General features: G+C 42.8%; 1 protein-coding gene across 5 annotated transcripts in view; it reads right to left on the bottom strand.

Moving 5' to 3' along the window:
• The window catches only part of PGAP1 (post-GPI attachment to proteins inositol deacylase 1), a 65,167-nt gene that overhangs the window by 47,429 nt on the left and 1,549 nt on the right, over positions 1 to 16,189 (bottom strand). For 2 of the 5 annotated variants that reach the window (XM_036420813.2, XM_036420812.2), the window contains exons 2-6: positions 10,790 to 10,943; positions 9,667 to 9,842; positions 6,220 to 6,391; positions 4,657 to 4,814; positions 1,760 to 1,812 (exon numbers count right to left, since the gene is read on the bottom strand). In XM_036420813.2, coding sequence (XP_036276706.1) covers positions 1,760 to 1,812; positions 4,657 to 4,814; positions 6,220 to 6,391; positions 9,667 to 9,842; positions 10,790 to 10,943 — 713 coding nt within the window. Of the gene's footprint in view, positions 1 to 750; positions 756 to 1,759; positions 1,813 to 4,656; positions 4,815 to 5,877; positions 5,961 to 6,219; positions 6,392 to 9,666; positions 9,843 to 10,789; positions 10,944 to 16,189 lie in introns of those variants that run through there. The other 3 variants (XM_036420815.2, XM_045575685.1, XM_045575686.1) reach the window with 3 other exon arrangements.

The raw sequence follows: 16,189 nt of genomic DNA, 5'->3' as shown, positions 1-16,189 counted from the left end.
AATATACTTTTGATACAACACATACATAATCCCATTATCTAATCAGATATCTGTGGTTCCTTTAATGCTGTGAACTCTAAAAGTATTTAAGAAATCATTATCATCAATCACATATCTTAAAGTCGAAATGTATAAAAATGAAGGAAATTAAATCTTCCTGGATGTTTGACAGTAGACCTGTCTGAGTCCCTCTATCTCCCCTACATATACTTGTCTGCCCACCTTCCCATGCCTGCACTGGCTGGTTCTTGCAAACACCACTGACCACAGAGCCAGAGGAAGGTGAAAAAGAGGATCTTTAAGCCCAAACACAGAGAGATAAGATCCCAGGGTCTTGGTCAAGCATGTCAAACTCACATGCGGCCCATGACTGAAACAATATAACGGTTTGTAAGAAACGTTTTAACAGGATGTTTACAATATCTGGTTAAACGTAACTAGAGGCCCAATGCACGAAATTAGTGTAAAAGTAGGCCTTCCTTCCCCCCACTACTTGCACCGGCGACCCAGGCTTCCCTCACAGCCCCGGCTTCGTCCAGAAGGTCATTCTGAAGGATGTCCGGTCTAATTAGCATATTACGCCTTTTTTATTATAGATTATTAATAATTAACTACAATGTTTGCTAATGACTGATTACTATAATCATGTTGCATTCGTTTCCCTTATGCACAGGCGCATCGTTTCTCTCCATTAATACTAGCAGTGAATATTTTTGTAGCCAATTGCCATCTAATTAGTCTTGTACTGACTTGTTTAGTGTGCACAACAGGAAATATTTCACTTTTGGAGACCAAAAAAATAGGTTTATTTGTGTTATGCTTATTAATTTGTGCAGTTATTCAGTGTCTGGTAAGTTAATGTTCAAGAAGAAATATTAATTTTTATTAAAATGTTCTATTATTTTATGTTAACGATGACTCACTTATTTCAACCCTTCGTAATCAGCATGTCTCTATCAAAACTTACCTTTCTATGAAAATTGAAGTATTTGGTTTTTTTGCGGCCCACATAAACTTACACCTTATTTGGCCCATGTTAGCCTTTGAGTCTGACATGCTTGTCTAGGTATTTCTTGACCTATATTTAACCTCTTTCTTTATTGTGTGAAGGGCAAATCTAATTCCTACTTGGTATTCCATGTGCTACTCTAGAATAATTAATGCTGCATCCATCAAGTCCCTGAGTTTGGTGACTGGCCGAGCGCTCCCATGTCCTACAAGTGCCTTTGATTCTGCCCAAATATGACAAACTAAAATTATGATATTTGACTCGAGCTTTATTTGAGACTGATGTTACTGGTTCTGAGATGATGGATTAGATTGTCAAGGAAACCCTGGTCACACTGAGACAAGAACCAAGTTTAGAGTTCTAAGCCCCTAAATTGACCTGTCTATAATAATAAAAACCTATCTATAATAATAAAAGCATAATATACTAATTAGACCGTACGTCCTTCTGAATGGCCTTCCAGACAAAGCCGGGGCTGCGAGGGAAGCCTAGGTCCTGGGTGCCTGCCAACAGCCAAAGGGAAGCCTCGGTCCGGGGTGCCTGTCAGTGGCTGGAGGGAAGCCTGGGTCCCAGGTGCCAGAGGGAAGCCAGTGCCAGCAGCCAGGGGAAGGAAGGCCTACTCTTGCACAAATTTCGTGCATTGGTCCTCTAGTTTATAAACAAAGTTCTAAGAATATTAACAAACTAATCAATGCACCATTGAGAAAAGAGGACCACCACAAGCCAACAGAGTAAGTCACACTGACATACCACACAATGGAGAGGTGGTCTGTGGAGACCCAGGTCTTAGGCACTGCTGAGCTCTGAAATGAAAGAAACAAACAAAAAATCAAACTTAAGAAAAGAACATTTGTTATTCTCCAAAAGGCCTGAGATTCTTACAAGCTAATATTTAGAAACATGAAGCTTTAGTTTCACTATGTTATGATGCATAGACAGTTTTAAATGATGCTTTCTTTGTAAAAGATGATCCAAAAATATGAAGGTATTTCCTGCATAAAATAATTCTCTGTCATTACTGCTTAGTCACACTTACATTATCCTTTAAAAACTATTAAAGCACCCAGATTCCTTTCTGAGTTTAACGCCTAACTCTTCTTTATTCTAACAAGAGGCTGAATTTATGATTCATTAAAAATCCTAGTTTATGGGTAAATTACAAAAATATTTTAGTTCTGACTAGATTACCACTTGGTAAAGTCTAAGATGTTATTTTTTAATCAGAGTGTGCCAGAGAAATGCTTAAGCCTGAGAGATTTCCCAAAAGGCATGTCTGAGATCACAGTACCAAAATTACCAAATCAGACTTTCTTAAGGGGGTCCTGGCTTACTTACACTGAAAAATTCACTCGCTGAATTTTTACTAATTAGAGACACAAGGGCAAAGGCTCCTAAAAATGTACTATTTGCAGAAGGCTTTCTGACAACTCCATAACACCCTTCAGTCAGGCTCTGAAGAGGGAGGAGCCTATAGCTTACTTGTTGAACCTAATAACGCATTAGGTATCTATCTTATTCAGGAACTCCTGCTGGCAGCTTACTTAATAAGTTACGACAACCAGAGTTCACTGTAGTTCTAAGATGATGCTAGGTGCTCAGTAGAGTAAGAACTCAGAGTAGACAGCACTTAGCACTACCAAGAACATAAAACGGGCTCGCATCAGTGCTGGAGCTGAAAAAGGGAAAGGCAACACAAACCATGATCTTGTTGAAAACTTCTGAACGTCTACCCAAATCCGTTCCTGCTTTCTCACACAGATACACCTCTGGCCTCTCTCACTTTAAGGCGCAATAAATAATTTTCCTCTGATAGTATGTGAACAGGAGTGATGTGTGGCATGTTCAGGCCTGACTACTCTTCTTCCCCTTTCTTGTGGGTGGAAATAGTGACGATGAGAGCAGCCTCAAAAGTAAAACCTTCAGGCAGGCATGCCTACTGTCAGCCTAGGTCCCTCAGGAGGCTGGTGCTACTGGTCTGAAGCTCTCAAACTTTAGTCCTTTTTCTAGCCCCACTGGATGTAAATGACACTTAACTATTCTTAAGATCATTAAAACACAGTTACATCTTCGTAATTGTTTTCTAAGTAAACGTACTTAAAAACCCTAGACTCGGGTGGGGGGGGCATATGTTGGGGGAGGTCAAGGGAGAAAAAAAGGAGGCATATATACTACTATTTGTAATGCTTCAAACAAACAAACAAATGAACAAACAAACAAAAACACACATACAAAAAGACCCTAGACTATTTGGGAGCTAAAAAACTAAAGCGAACTCAAGTAATAAAATAACCAGCTTTGAGAAAACTCCCTAAAAGGTAACATATTTTCATCGGAAATACAAGCTGCCTTGAAAACAATACATTATCAAATGGGTTAGAGAACGGGAAACACCCACCACACACACACACACACACACACACACACACACACACAACCACATATACACAGATGAAAAGACCAAAGTCCTTTACAAAAACAAGCTCCAGGATGTTGTATCAACACAGCACCATGGGTCAGACCACGCTCAGGAAATAAGCTACATGGTATGACTGACAACTATATCTGTGTTTTACAGAGTTGACATTTAATGTTTTGAGGGATTCCAGCAAATATCTGCCCAAAACATTCAACCTTGAGATAAGATTCATACCAATAATGAGGTCTGAGAGATTTACCGATTTTGTTCCAAAGCTACTATGGCTAAACCACAACTCCAGTTATCAGACAATGGTGGGTGAGAGCAGATGAGCTTAGTGATTTCTGTTCTAGGTACAGGAGGCACTCAGTGAATCCTGCTTCCTGAACTCACAGCAACCTAAGGCAGAGCGGGAGGAGCCGAGCAAAGGGGATCTCCCAAGGGAACAGCCAGGAAACAAAGCACCAGCTCCTACAAAGCAGAAGGAACTGAGGATGTTTGCAGGAACTAAGGTCTAATTGAAGGTGGTACACTGAGTTTAAAAAGTCAAGATCATAACTGAAGACTTCAAGGTTAAAAATACAAGTAAGACCTAAAAGGAAACTTGAACTCACTCAGAGGCTACGTGTCCCAGTTACAGACCACATACTCGATGTCCTAGCAGGGGAGAATAACCAGCAAACCAATTAATCAGGGTTTTGTCGATACTCCAAAGCTAAGTTTTTGATTTTTAGAATGGGTGAAACTTTGTCCAAGCTCAGCAACCAGAGCATGTGGTATGTTCACTACCCCACTCCCACCAGCAGACAGAATATCGCCCATATAACAGAGGCACTGGGACATCAGTTCACACCTCCTTAAACTTACAACTCTAATCCATGGGTGGGCTCTTGCATTTTGAACACGATGCAATTATTTCTCATAAACAAAAGTTCTTTCCATAAAGTGTCTAAGGTCGTTCTTAGTTTCTATGACACAGGCATCCATGCCTCTGCCTTCCCAACATGTCATATTCATCTTCTCTGCCTGTCCCTCTCTCCTACTCTCTCTCCCCATCTCATGCATACGCGTGTACACACACACACACACACACACACACACACACACGAGCACAATGGCAGCACTACGCCAACCCAGCAATCATTTCCAAGTGTCAACATGTTACTTCTCCATTCATGCCCCACCGCATTCACCATGGTACTGTGTCAGTAGAGTCTTTAAAAAAGATTACCACAACAGATAAGGCAGTGGTGTGATGGCTTAGTTTTGGTAGAAAAGTCAGTCCGGAACGAACTTGGTAATCCCGGAATCCTCCAGCTACAGAAAGCGTGGTTAAATTTATGTGTCTAGCATTTAGAATCCAATAGTTGTTTACAGTCATATAAAAATCTGGTAGGAAAAAAGACACATTAAAAATTAGTGGCCATTCCCTGCAAAAATATATGCTGTTATATCCATTATATGTTTTTAATATTAATATTAAACAGAACTTCTAAGCCATCTGAGCTATAGATAAAAGTTTTACCACAATTAAGATAATGCAAATTTTTATAGGGTAAGAAGTAAATTTACTGATCGGGAAAAGAATTATTTCTTTCTAAAGATTTTCTTCTATTTGCATAAATTACAACAAGCAGTGAAGATACTATCTGACTTTAATAAAAGGTGAGACAGGCATTTAATTCTTATTCTGGACACTATTCGATTATATTACAGCAATCATAAACCCATACTATTCATTTAAAATTCCCCTGCAACATTATAGCATTATTCATAATTTTATTTCTTCTATTAGAGCAGGGTATCTAAATTAAAAAGCAGTATCTTGTATAATAAAAGCATAACATGATAATTAGACCAGACAGCTGAACAACCTTCTGGACATCCTTCCGGACGAAGCCGGAGCTCAAGGGCTGAGGGTCGAGGCAAGCCGCATGAACTCGGCGCATCAGGCCTCTAGTAGCACATAAGCGTTAAGGGCACAGGGCCAGGAACAAGTTTACCAGGGTCGAGTACCAGCTCCACTATTTTCTTGCCACGTAACTTTAGGCAAAAACATTATCTTGGACTTTTTTTTTTCTATCCATAAACATGGGGATAACAATGGTCCTACCTCACAGGACTATGAGAATTAAGTGACAAAATAACACATCAGGTAGAGTCTTTCACACAGTACCCAAGACAGAGTAAGAGCTCAATAAGTATTAGCAATTCTACCTCACCGCATGCAGTGTTAGCAGAACTCTTTGTGGAAAAACAAGGCATTCCTAGCATTTTACTTAAAAATAAGCTTATTTTGAATAGAATCCTGGCAACTTAACAAAAAACAGAGGTTTAAACAAACTTTGAGAGCCAGGCAGTCATCTTTAAAGAATAACTGAGCGGAAGCCTATGTGCCTAGGGACAGCCAGACCTGCCATCACGTTAAGATGCCATCGACAGAAAAACTCACAGCAGTTTCAACGATGAGCTAAAGCGGAAAGTCAACAAATATCTGACCAAGAGGTAGAGGTGATCTGCAACAGTGGAGCTGGTACTGGACCCTGGTAAACTTGTTCCTGGCCCTGTGCTCTTAACTCTTATATGCTACTAGAGGCCTGATGCACGGAGTTCATGCAACCTACGTCGACTCTCATAGCCATGGTGGCTGCCTCAGCCCTGGAGCTCCGGCTTTGTCCGAAAGGATGTCCACAGGGACGCACCGGAAGTACACTCTAAAGGGAGCAGCTGCACGGATTCGTGTTCATGTAAACGACCCCGGGAGGCCAGTCCGTGTTTACGTAACCGCACTCACCTGTAATGAACCGGTCTAGGGGCATCACGGGAGCCACATGCGGGGTGGCCTGTGTAATAAGGAGATTCAGCAGATCTTGTTTAAAATTTCTCAGTGTAAGCAGCGCCCTTGCAACGAGGCCACCCATAGAATGACCAATTATCGCCACACTTTTCGGAGCAAATTCTTGACCCTATTAAAAAAAAAAGAAAATCACCAACACATAACTAACAGTATCATAAAGACAAGACTAAATACTTCTAAGTATGAGTAATTTTATAGAAAAAACTAGAGGCCTGGTGCATGGATTCGTGCACAGGTGGGGTCCCTCAGCCTGGCCTGCACCCTCTCACAATCTAGGACTCCTCGAGAGATGTCAGATTGCCAGTTTTGGCTTGATCCCCGCAGGCCAGGCTGACGGACCCCACTGGTCAGGCTGAGGGACCCCACTGATGCAAGATTCCATGCACCATGCCTCTAGTATGCACATGAGATCTATGGTTAATCTCTTCCTGACTTTCCCCCTCCCCTCTTTCTCTGAGATTCATCAGTCTATTCCATGTTTCCATGCCTTTGTGTTGAGCATCTGCCCCCTGGTGGTCAGTGTGCATCGTAGCTACTGGTCAAACAGTCAAAAGGTCGCTTAGGCTTTTATACACATAGATAAACTATCTAACCTCCTATCATAAGATACAGAAACACATTTTCATATACTTATAATTAGTGTGTACATACTATTTTGTGTTCTGCCAAACATCTTTTTAAAATTGATTTTTCACAGAGAGGAAGGGAGAGGGATAGAGAGTTAGAAACATTGATGAAGAGAAACATCGATCAGCTGCCTTCTGCACACCTCCTACTGGGGATGTGCCCGCAACCAAGGTACATACCCTTGACCAAAATCAAACCGGGGACCTTTCAGTCTGCAGGCTGATGCTCTATCCACTGAGCCAAACCGGTCAGGGCTGTCAAATATTTTTAACAGCTATGCTTTGAATTTCTGAACCAAAATCAGAAAACTTGTGTCTAGCAAATCATGTTTCACTATTTGTTATATTGGATGTAAGAGTTGTAATTATATTTGGTGTATACCAGAATATTAGATTTTATAGGGTCATTTATTAAAAATTGGAAATAGCACAGAAAAGCTAGAAAAATTATGGTTGCTATAGCAATATACTACTGCGTCATAATGACACATCTTATCAAATAATTTCCCCATTATGCACCTGGGTTTAAAATAAACCAATGTTCCATAACATTTATTCACTGACATATTTCATTTCTTAAATAAGAAGCCTATATAATAAAACGCTAATATGCAAATTTACCAAATAGCGGAATGACCAGCTGAACGACCGGTCACTAAGACATGAACTGACCAAGAGGGAGGCGACCAGTGGGGGAGGGAGCAGGGCCGGCCAGTGGGTGGCACTAGGCTGCCAGACAAAGCAGGTGCCAGTGGGGATCCCCCCTCGCCTCCCCCCCTCCCCAATCGCCCAGCCCATTGGTTGCCCTACAGATGGCCCTCATCGCCGGCCAGGCCTACGGACCCTACCCTGTATATTGGGGACAGTCTCTTAGATTTAAAAATTAAAACCTGGCAAGTCTACTCTAACACTGAAAAAAAGAGGATAATGCAGCGATGACATGCATGGACTCTGGCTTGCACATTTTGTGGTCAGCCTTGATTCTGACATGTACAACTGTGTGACAAAGCCATTTACTTAACTTCTCTCTGCTTCAGTGTTTCCCCCCATAAGATGGAGAAATGGTACTACTGCCTCAGAAGGATCATGTTATGTACTACTTTTTATAATCAGGAGAAAACAATGTAGCTGCCCATACAACAGCAAGATGCCTTTCACCTGTATGGAAAGTATGCTCACTGGTGCATGCAGCATCCAAACTGCAAGAGGAATATCTGACTGCTGGTTTAAGCCCAACATCTCCCAAGGGGTCCCAGATTGCAAGAGGATGCAGGCCGGGCTCAGGAACACCACCCCCACCCAGTGCATGAATTTCGTGCACCAGGCCTCTAGTTGCATTTTTAAAAATTTCTTCTGACTCCACACAGTATCCTCAGTTCTACGACCAAACTTTTGCTCATCGTCCTCCATACCGATCCTTCATCTGAGCCTTCTCTCCTGTTCGTTTGGATAAATGGGCCCTGTGCAGGAAATGGTTAACACAATAGGCCTGATAGTGCTATCCTTAGAATGGACTGCATTACGTTTGGCTCTGCTCTGCAATCTGGGACCTTAGATTTGGGGAGGGTTTCCATCATTCCCTAAATGATAAAAAGGGCTCACCATGCCAAAACTGTGCAAACAGTATCCTTTATGTGGATCACTCCTGTCCTCTGGTTGGGGTTATGGTACCGGGTGGGCAGAAGGTGTCTATATAATCAGCCCTCAATAAAACTCTGGAGTGGTGTCTCACTGTTGAGCTCCTCTGAGAGACAACATCCTCAGCACGTCCTTCTTGGGGTCACCTGAATGCCCAATATGGTCAATAGGCCTCTCTGCTCCAGCCGGTCAGAACTCCTATTCCCACACGAGGTGGCCTCTGCAACCCCAATTCAGCTCACGATTCCCCAGCAGCTGTTTCCTGCCAGGACTTGAACTGGGGCACAGCCAGGGAAGAAGTGGCTCTCTCAGGTAGGCAGTCAGTCGTGCTTTACCTCTGACACTGTTCAGAGCTGCTGGCACAGAATGACTGTCAGCCTGTTTTACTGCTCTGTTAAGCTGCACCTTAGGAGGACACACCCCATCGCTCCCTCCCTGCCAGGCCGCTGCCTGGTACTACTTCTTGACCTGTGCATACACAGCGTAGCATTCAGAGACCGAAAAAGGCAAACTTCAAGAGCGCCTGTCTCTGCCCAATTTTCTTCTTTCCCACATCGCTGGCCAGAAATCTCGCCAATTTTTCAGGAGCCCCAAATTCCAGCCTCTGCCTTCTTTGGCTTGGCGACACCATGTGCTGGCTTGGTCTCCACCTGCTTGCCCTGCAACCCAGACAACGCTTCCAGGCAGAAAGCCAGAGCGGTTATGGAGCTCACGTCACACGGTACCTTTCTTTCAGAAATCACAGCCCTTTTCTGCCTGTGGTTGTCCAACACCTGAAAACACGTATGTCAGATATCTTGACTAGTTGTACAGTTGTTACCTATGGAAGTGGTCTTCCTAGTACTAGAGATACAGTCATAACTAGAAACAGAAATTCACGCTAAGGGTTTTTGGAAATACTCTACACCCCTCACTTATAATAGTTAAAAGAGTCCCCCCACCCCCACCCCCTCAGTTCATATGGAAGGCTTCTTGTAAATTCAATTTAAACTTTACAAACCACCAACGAATTCAAAACCACCAGTGACTATAAACAAATGACTTTAACTATGCCGGGTGCCTTTGAAAAGGAAAGTTGCTGGCAGGCTGGTCACGCCTGCCTGGTGAGCTTCTCTCTTACCTTATAGAGTCGGAGAATGGCTTTGATGCACTCATGCACGAACTTGGTCTGCTTCTGGAGGCTTCCCCCGTACAGGGCCACAAGTTCTTCATTGAAGTTCACGCTAAAGAAGTCAAAGTGGTACTTGAAGTCGATGTCTTCGGCTTTCCTCAGCGCAATGGAGCCCATGGACCGCACTGCACAGGAAAGGGGGAAAGGGCACAGTAAGCGAGGTTTTCTGCACTATTATAACAGCTTTGGTGTTTTTTTTCGAGCTGCTGCCTCTTCTGCGGAGTTTTAAGTGAGTGTTTGTGAGTGAAACTGTGCTCAGGCCCTTGAAGAGGACGCCTGAGTCTACAGCAGCCTTCTGCCTTCCCGGAACCGAGTCCCTGATGATTTTCACAGCCAGGGGCTGCGGGGGCTCCTCTCTATGGCACTGGTGCTCCAGGCTGGGGAGCCTGGAGCAGGGCTGGGACCCCTTGCTCCAGCTCAAGGGGGGCATCTGCAGCTGAGATAGCCTCCCTAATTCTTAACTGCCACACACGGATGTGAGACCAGCCACATTTTGAATCTCTGCCCCTTCTACCTACCATCTCAATGTGGCTTCTTCTTTACATCCTTAGTTAGAGGAGTTCTGTTCAGCTAGCCTTCAGGCGGCTCTCAAGGGTGGTGGTTCTACAATTTAGCTGTGGTTTTGATGTGGTCAAGAGAGGAGGCAAGCACATCATTTACCTCCTCTGCCAAGCTGACTGGAAGCTAGAGCTCTAACTGAAAGCTCTGAAAGAATGAAACCCGTCTCCTCTCTTTTTCAGCATCACGGAAACCACTGATTCACTCCGCTACTCAACGCCACAGGTTCTGTGCTCTGCACCTCCATTCCCAATACAAGCTTCTTCCTTCTGCTAATTCCTGAATCCTGGTATCTTCTATGTATCCCACCTACTCCACCTTCTTTTTTCTCCTTCTTATGTTTTACAAAGAGGTCATCAACATTCTTTTCTCTGTATTTCTCACATTATTTTTCTAGACAAAATGCCATATGTTTGTGTGTCCAGTCCACCCAGCACAGGACTGAACAGAGTACGTATTTGTTACACTCTTCCATTGCATGGTAGAGCCTTCAAAATTTACTTCAGAGACTTACCCTGCTTATAACTCCCAGCATTCCCAGGGAGGAAGAGAACGGGGATACCCGTTAGAGGGAGGATCTTGTGTTCCTCCGCATAGGATCCCTCTCCGTAAAGATACAGTTCATAGGAAGGATAGCGCTTTGCCACTTTCTTTGGAAGTTGTATTTTCTACAGCAAAAATAAATGAATGAATAAATAAATAAATACGCAGTTTTTCTTTAAAACCAACTTTATTACTACAATCCAGCCACATCATACCGATTCTGAATTACACAAACAGTGCAATATAAAACATTACTGATGATAAAACTGGACTGAATGCACATGACAGACTTTAGTTCATTCACGTGGAGAACTGGCCTTGAACTATGTGAGCTCTGAACCACGTGGTCTTCGGGAAATCACAAACTAGGACTACCTTAAATTCTAATAAATATAAATTACTCAAAATAGCCACGGACGACAGGAAAACACTGGAAGATGTCAGCAAGTTATAGGTTACCATAATTGAAAAACACATTTAATTTAGTATCAGTATCCATTGTTCTTAAACTTAGAAAAGATGGAAGTTTCCCATTACCAAATCAATTCTCTTTCGCTATTTTAAACTGTACTGTAACGTCTCTCCTTTTCCTCAGACCCAAACTACATATTCTAGCGTCACAGCATTCCACCGAAAGCAAGTGTGTTTTATAGCGCAGGGTCCTGACCTCTCCACTTCACATGCTTTGATCTACCATGCGCTTAACAAATTAATCTGAACCTCACAGCCGCGTCTTGGTCAAGACACGCACACGCCTCGCACCATAAACATTCCAATGAATTAGCACCGGTTTCGGTTTTCGCAAACCAGGTGCCATGGGTCGTCAGCAAGCGCTAACCTGCTCTGCAGTTCATGTGCTCGCATACCAAATGGGCCAGTAATTCACATAAAAATGTTTTTCCACAAATTGTAAACTAGGTCTTAATGTCGTCCCCCAAAGGTAGGCACCTATAAAAGTGGTAGTAAAGTGTCAACTCTTCTTCTGCTCCTTTTTTCAAGGAAAGAAACCACTAGAAATGAAACTAGTTACTTTGAACACTAGATTTTAAGTGACATCAATAGATAATAATGACCTAGCAATGCTACACATATGCTTGATACAAACTTCAACTACTGAATAAATTTTTGAAACTGTAAATGATAATGGCTGCTGGAAAACTTCACTGCTGGGAAAAAAAACAGCATTCTGATTACACACACACACACACACACACACACACACACGCACCCTGAATAACATACACCACTTGTGCCAATAACATCATGAAAACATCATTAGAGTGTGAGCTTATTGGGTAAGATACTAACAACTTTTTATCTTCCTGCATATTCAAAATAGAGAAGTACAAACCCCACAATTTGCTTTATTTATGCGCCGAAACCGGTTTGGCTCAGTGGATAGAGCGGTCCCGGGTTTGATTGCGGTCAAGGGCATGTACCTTGGTTGCGGGCACATCCCCAGTAGTGGGTGTGCAAGAGGCAGCTGATTGATGATTCTCTCTCATCGATGTTTCTAACTCTCTATCCCTCTCTCTTCCTCTCTGTAAAAAAATCAATAAAATATATTAAAAATAATAAATAAATATGAATGCATACAATATGGAGTAGCAAAAAGAAGAAATGGAAAAAAGGAGATAGAACAAAACAGGAGTCTGATTTGTAGGCAAATGACAAAACTGGATTTTCAGACAGAGTTCAAGTTGGGAGGAAGGGGCAAGAAAAAATGGGAAGGGTACTGACCAGATTGAGGACAGAAAAAGAACAGGCATACACAAAGGATGGTGACAAAACAAAACAGAAGAGGGATTTGAGAAGAAAACACGTATAGCAACAGGACTCCAATCTATCTTAAACTGATTGTTTTATACAGCGTATATTCAATGAGCACACCCCTCTCAAAAAGGCCTCTCATCAAGATCAATTACTTTTACGTGTGAATAGCATCTCCACATTGCCGCCCTGCCTCCATCCTCTGTCCACTCTGCCTGAGGACAGGCTCTTATCTCCAATCAGACCCCTCCCCAAAGACAAAATTTCCCAGGGCTAGAGAAATACTGATTTAAGAAACTAAAGTCCTTTTTTTTTTTTAATGTATAATAAATATTTGTTGTTCAGATTATTACAGGTGTTCCTCTCCCCCCCCCCCCCATAGCTCACCTCCACCTGATTCCCCCCCGACTCCATGCCCTTACCCCCTGCCACTGCCTTCATCCATAGGTGTAAGATTTTTGTCCAATCTCTTCCCGCACCCTTCAGACCCCCTTAGGTTAGGCTGTAGCTCTTTTAATTGTGATTTAAAACTGCAAAATAAGCCGAAACCTCTTTGGCTCAGTGGATAGAGTGTCGGCCTGCGGACTGAAAGGTCCCGGGTTCGATTCTGGTCAAGGGCATGTACCTTGGTTGCGGGCACATCCCCAGTAGGGGTTGTGCAAGAGGTAGCTGATCGATGATTCTCTCTCATCGATGTTTCTAACTTTCTATCCCTCTCTCTTCCTCTCTGTAAAAAAACAATTAATATTTTTAAAAATCAGAAAATTAAAATAAATAAATAAAACTGCAAAATAAAAAAGGTTCCACGATTAACCAAAAAGAAAAAAAAAAATGATTTTGATCAAAACGAATGCAGATGTTAAGCTCTCCCAAGAGCTAGCCCTCAGCCCTTTGCCCCCTCACTGGTGAGAGTGCCCCAGAGGACTCCCGTTGATAAAAATGACAGCCACTCTCCCAGGTGACTCTCCCTCACAATCTCCCTGCTACGCTTCACAGTCCAAACTGCTGTCGAAGAAATACCCTGTTAAGACCTGTGTGTTTCTTCACTGCATCGAGAGTGGATAAAGGCTTAAGAGAGAGGCCATTAAAACCTGGTTCTCACTATTCTTACATAATCTATAATAATAAAAGCATAATATGCAAATCGACCGTACGGCTGAACAGCAGAATGACTGTCTGGACGACCATGCTCTGACACGCACTGGCACCAGCCCAGCCAAAGCAGGTGCAATGCAATTGGTCTGGGGTCCCCCGCCACCACCTCACAATGGCCCTGCAGAGGGAGGCCCAGGCCACTGGCTGGCAGGGCGATCAATGGGGGTTGGGGGTGGGGGTGCGTGTGTGGAAGGGAGAGCTCCGCAATCACCCCAAAGAGGAAGGCCCAGGCCACCCTCTGCAGGGCGATTCATGGTGGGGGACGGGGGGCTCCATGGAACCGGGGAGTTGGGGGGAGTGTGGCGGCAGACACAGGCAGCGCCAGGCCAAGGCAGGTGCAGGCGGGCGGAGGGCCACGAAGCTGGAGCCCATGAAGCTGGCAGCTGGGGCTGTGAAGCCAGCAGCCAGGGGAAGGAAGGCCTACCCTTGCACAAGTTTCATGCATCAGGCCTCTAGTTTCTTATAACTTACATATGCCAGGTTTGTTTGTTGTTAAACCTCTCTCGAGGATATTTTTCCATTGATTTTTTAGAGAGAGGAGACGGGAGAGGGAGAGACAGAGAGAAACACTGATGTGAAAGAGACATATTGATTGGTTGCCTCCTGCATGCCCCTCCCCCACCAGAGTCAGGGAACCTGCAACCAAGATACATGCCCCTGACCAGAATCAAACCCAGGACCCCTAGGTCTGCAGGCTGATGCTCTATCCATTGAGCCAAATTGGCTAGGGCGAAATGCCAGGTTTTAAAATCTGTTTTTAATATGTTTCAAAATTCCAGATTCAATAGGACATACGTTCAATAGGCTCTCTCTCATACCCATAGTCCTTCGTTTCCTACTATGAAAGCAACTCATGTTTGCAGTTGGTGTTTCCAGAAATATTTTACACATGCACATACAAGAAAACACATTTGTGGGCTTTTCTCCTTTTTATGTAAACGGTAACATACGAAACATACTGCTTATGCAGTGTCTCCTGGGGCCTTCCTTATTCACAACTGCTATTCTTACCCCCGCGATTTTCTTGTTCCTGCGCCTTATGAACTATGTACCTTCCATGGCCCAATCCACTACCAAGATGAACCTGCGTGCTTCCCTCTGAAGAGCTCTGTTCACACGCTCTTAGAGTGAAATTATAACATGTAGCACATTTTAACTATCCCTTCCATTCCCCCATTGTGTTATAAAAAATAAATTAAAGGCACAAGGTCTGATTCATGCAATTCCCTCTCACCCATACCCAGTATCTAGTAGAATATACCTGACACAGTCATTCAATGAACGATTTGCTCAAGAATATGCAAAAGGCAGTAAAAAGAAGGAAAGGAGAAGAAGAAGAAGAAAAAGAAGAAGAAGAAGAAGAAGAAGAAGAAGAAGAAGAAGAAGAAGAAGAAGAAGAAGAAGAAGAAAGGCATGAAGAAAGAGAAGAAAACCAACCAATAGGACATCTCATCGAATGGATAGCAATTTGTAAACTATTAGAGCGCTCGCTGTAAAACATAATGAAAAGGAAGCAACATATAAAATATGTTTAGGACACTTTTACTCATTAAAAAAACATTGTCTTTTAATGGAATGGCCTCAGTTCACCAGAAATCTCACTGTAATCAAAAGGAGTCATTTCTACAGAATTTGTGAAATATTATAGCACAACCTGGCGTGCACCACGAAGGGACTAAGGTTCAAATATAAATAGCACTGTAGAGAATTAACAAGGCTTTTTACGTAACAAAACTAGAACTCTACCAAAGAAAACACAACACGTGGATCCCAAACTCCCGCCACTATAATTAACATCATTAATAGAATGTGAAGCCTCAAAGAGGCGATGTGGATAAAATAAGCAGATTCAGACACAACAACAGAAAGAAAGCCAAACAGCTCTTCTGCATCAGCCACACTAGTTTTCCGCGTCTTCCCAGTCAATCTGTGAGGTCCATATGCTTTGTTCCCAACGCTAAGCAATTGCCACTACTGCAGACATTAAAATAGCTTCTGTAATCTAAAAATAAAAGGGAATCACTACACTGTTTCACAATAATTGTATTTTAGCCAAACGCTTCGATGCAGTCCAAACCTAAGTTGACCTACTTCCCATCTGGTGGGGGTTTCCTAATTACTAAACCATGTAAAAATCACAGGCTACTATAAGGGCTATATTTTCACTTTTTAAAAAAAAATCTAAGCTAGAAACCCAACTACTTAACTACCCTGTTCCCCCGAAAATAAGACAGTGTCTTATCTTAATTTTTTCTCTCAAAGTTGCGCTAGGTCTTATTTTCAGGGGATGTCTTATCTTTCCATGCACTAGGTCTTATTTTCGGAGGATGTCTTATTTTCGGGGAAACACGGTATATATAGACTCTAATAAAACAACAACAACAACAACAAAAAACCCAACCAGCATATTGGCTTAGAAATTAAGAGACAACAGTAACGTTCTAAT

The sequence above is a fragment of the Pipistrellus kuhlii genome, unplaced genomic scaffold (assembly GCF_014108245.1).
Source record: "Pipistrellus kuhlii isolate mPipKuh1 unplaced genomic scaffold, mPipKuh1.p scaffold_m20_p_7, whole genome shotgun sequence".
Lineage (NCBI taxonomy): Eukaryota > Metazoa > Chordata > Mammalia > Chiroptera > Vespertilionidae > Pipistrellus > Pipistrellus kuhlii.
This window is presented reverse-complemented; position numbering and strand designations above follow the sequence as displayed.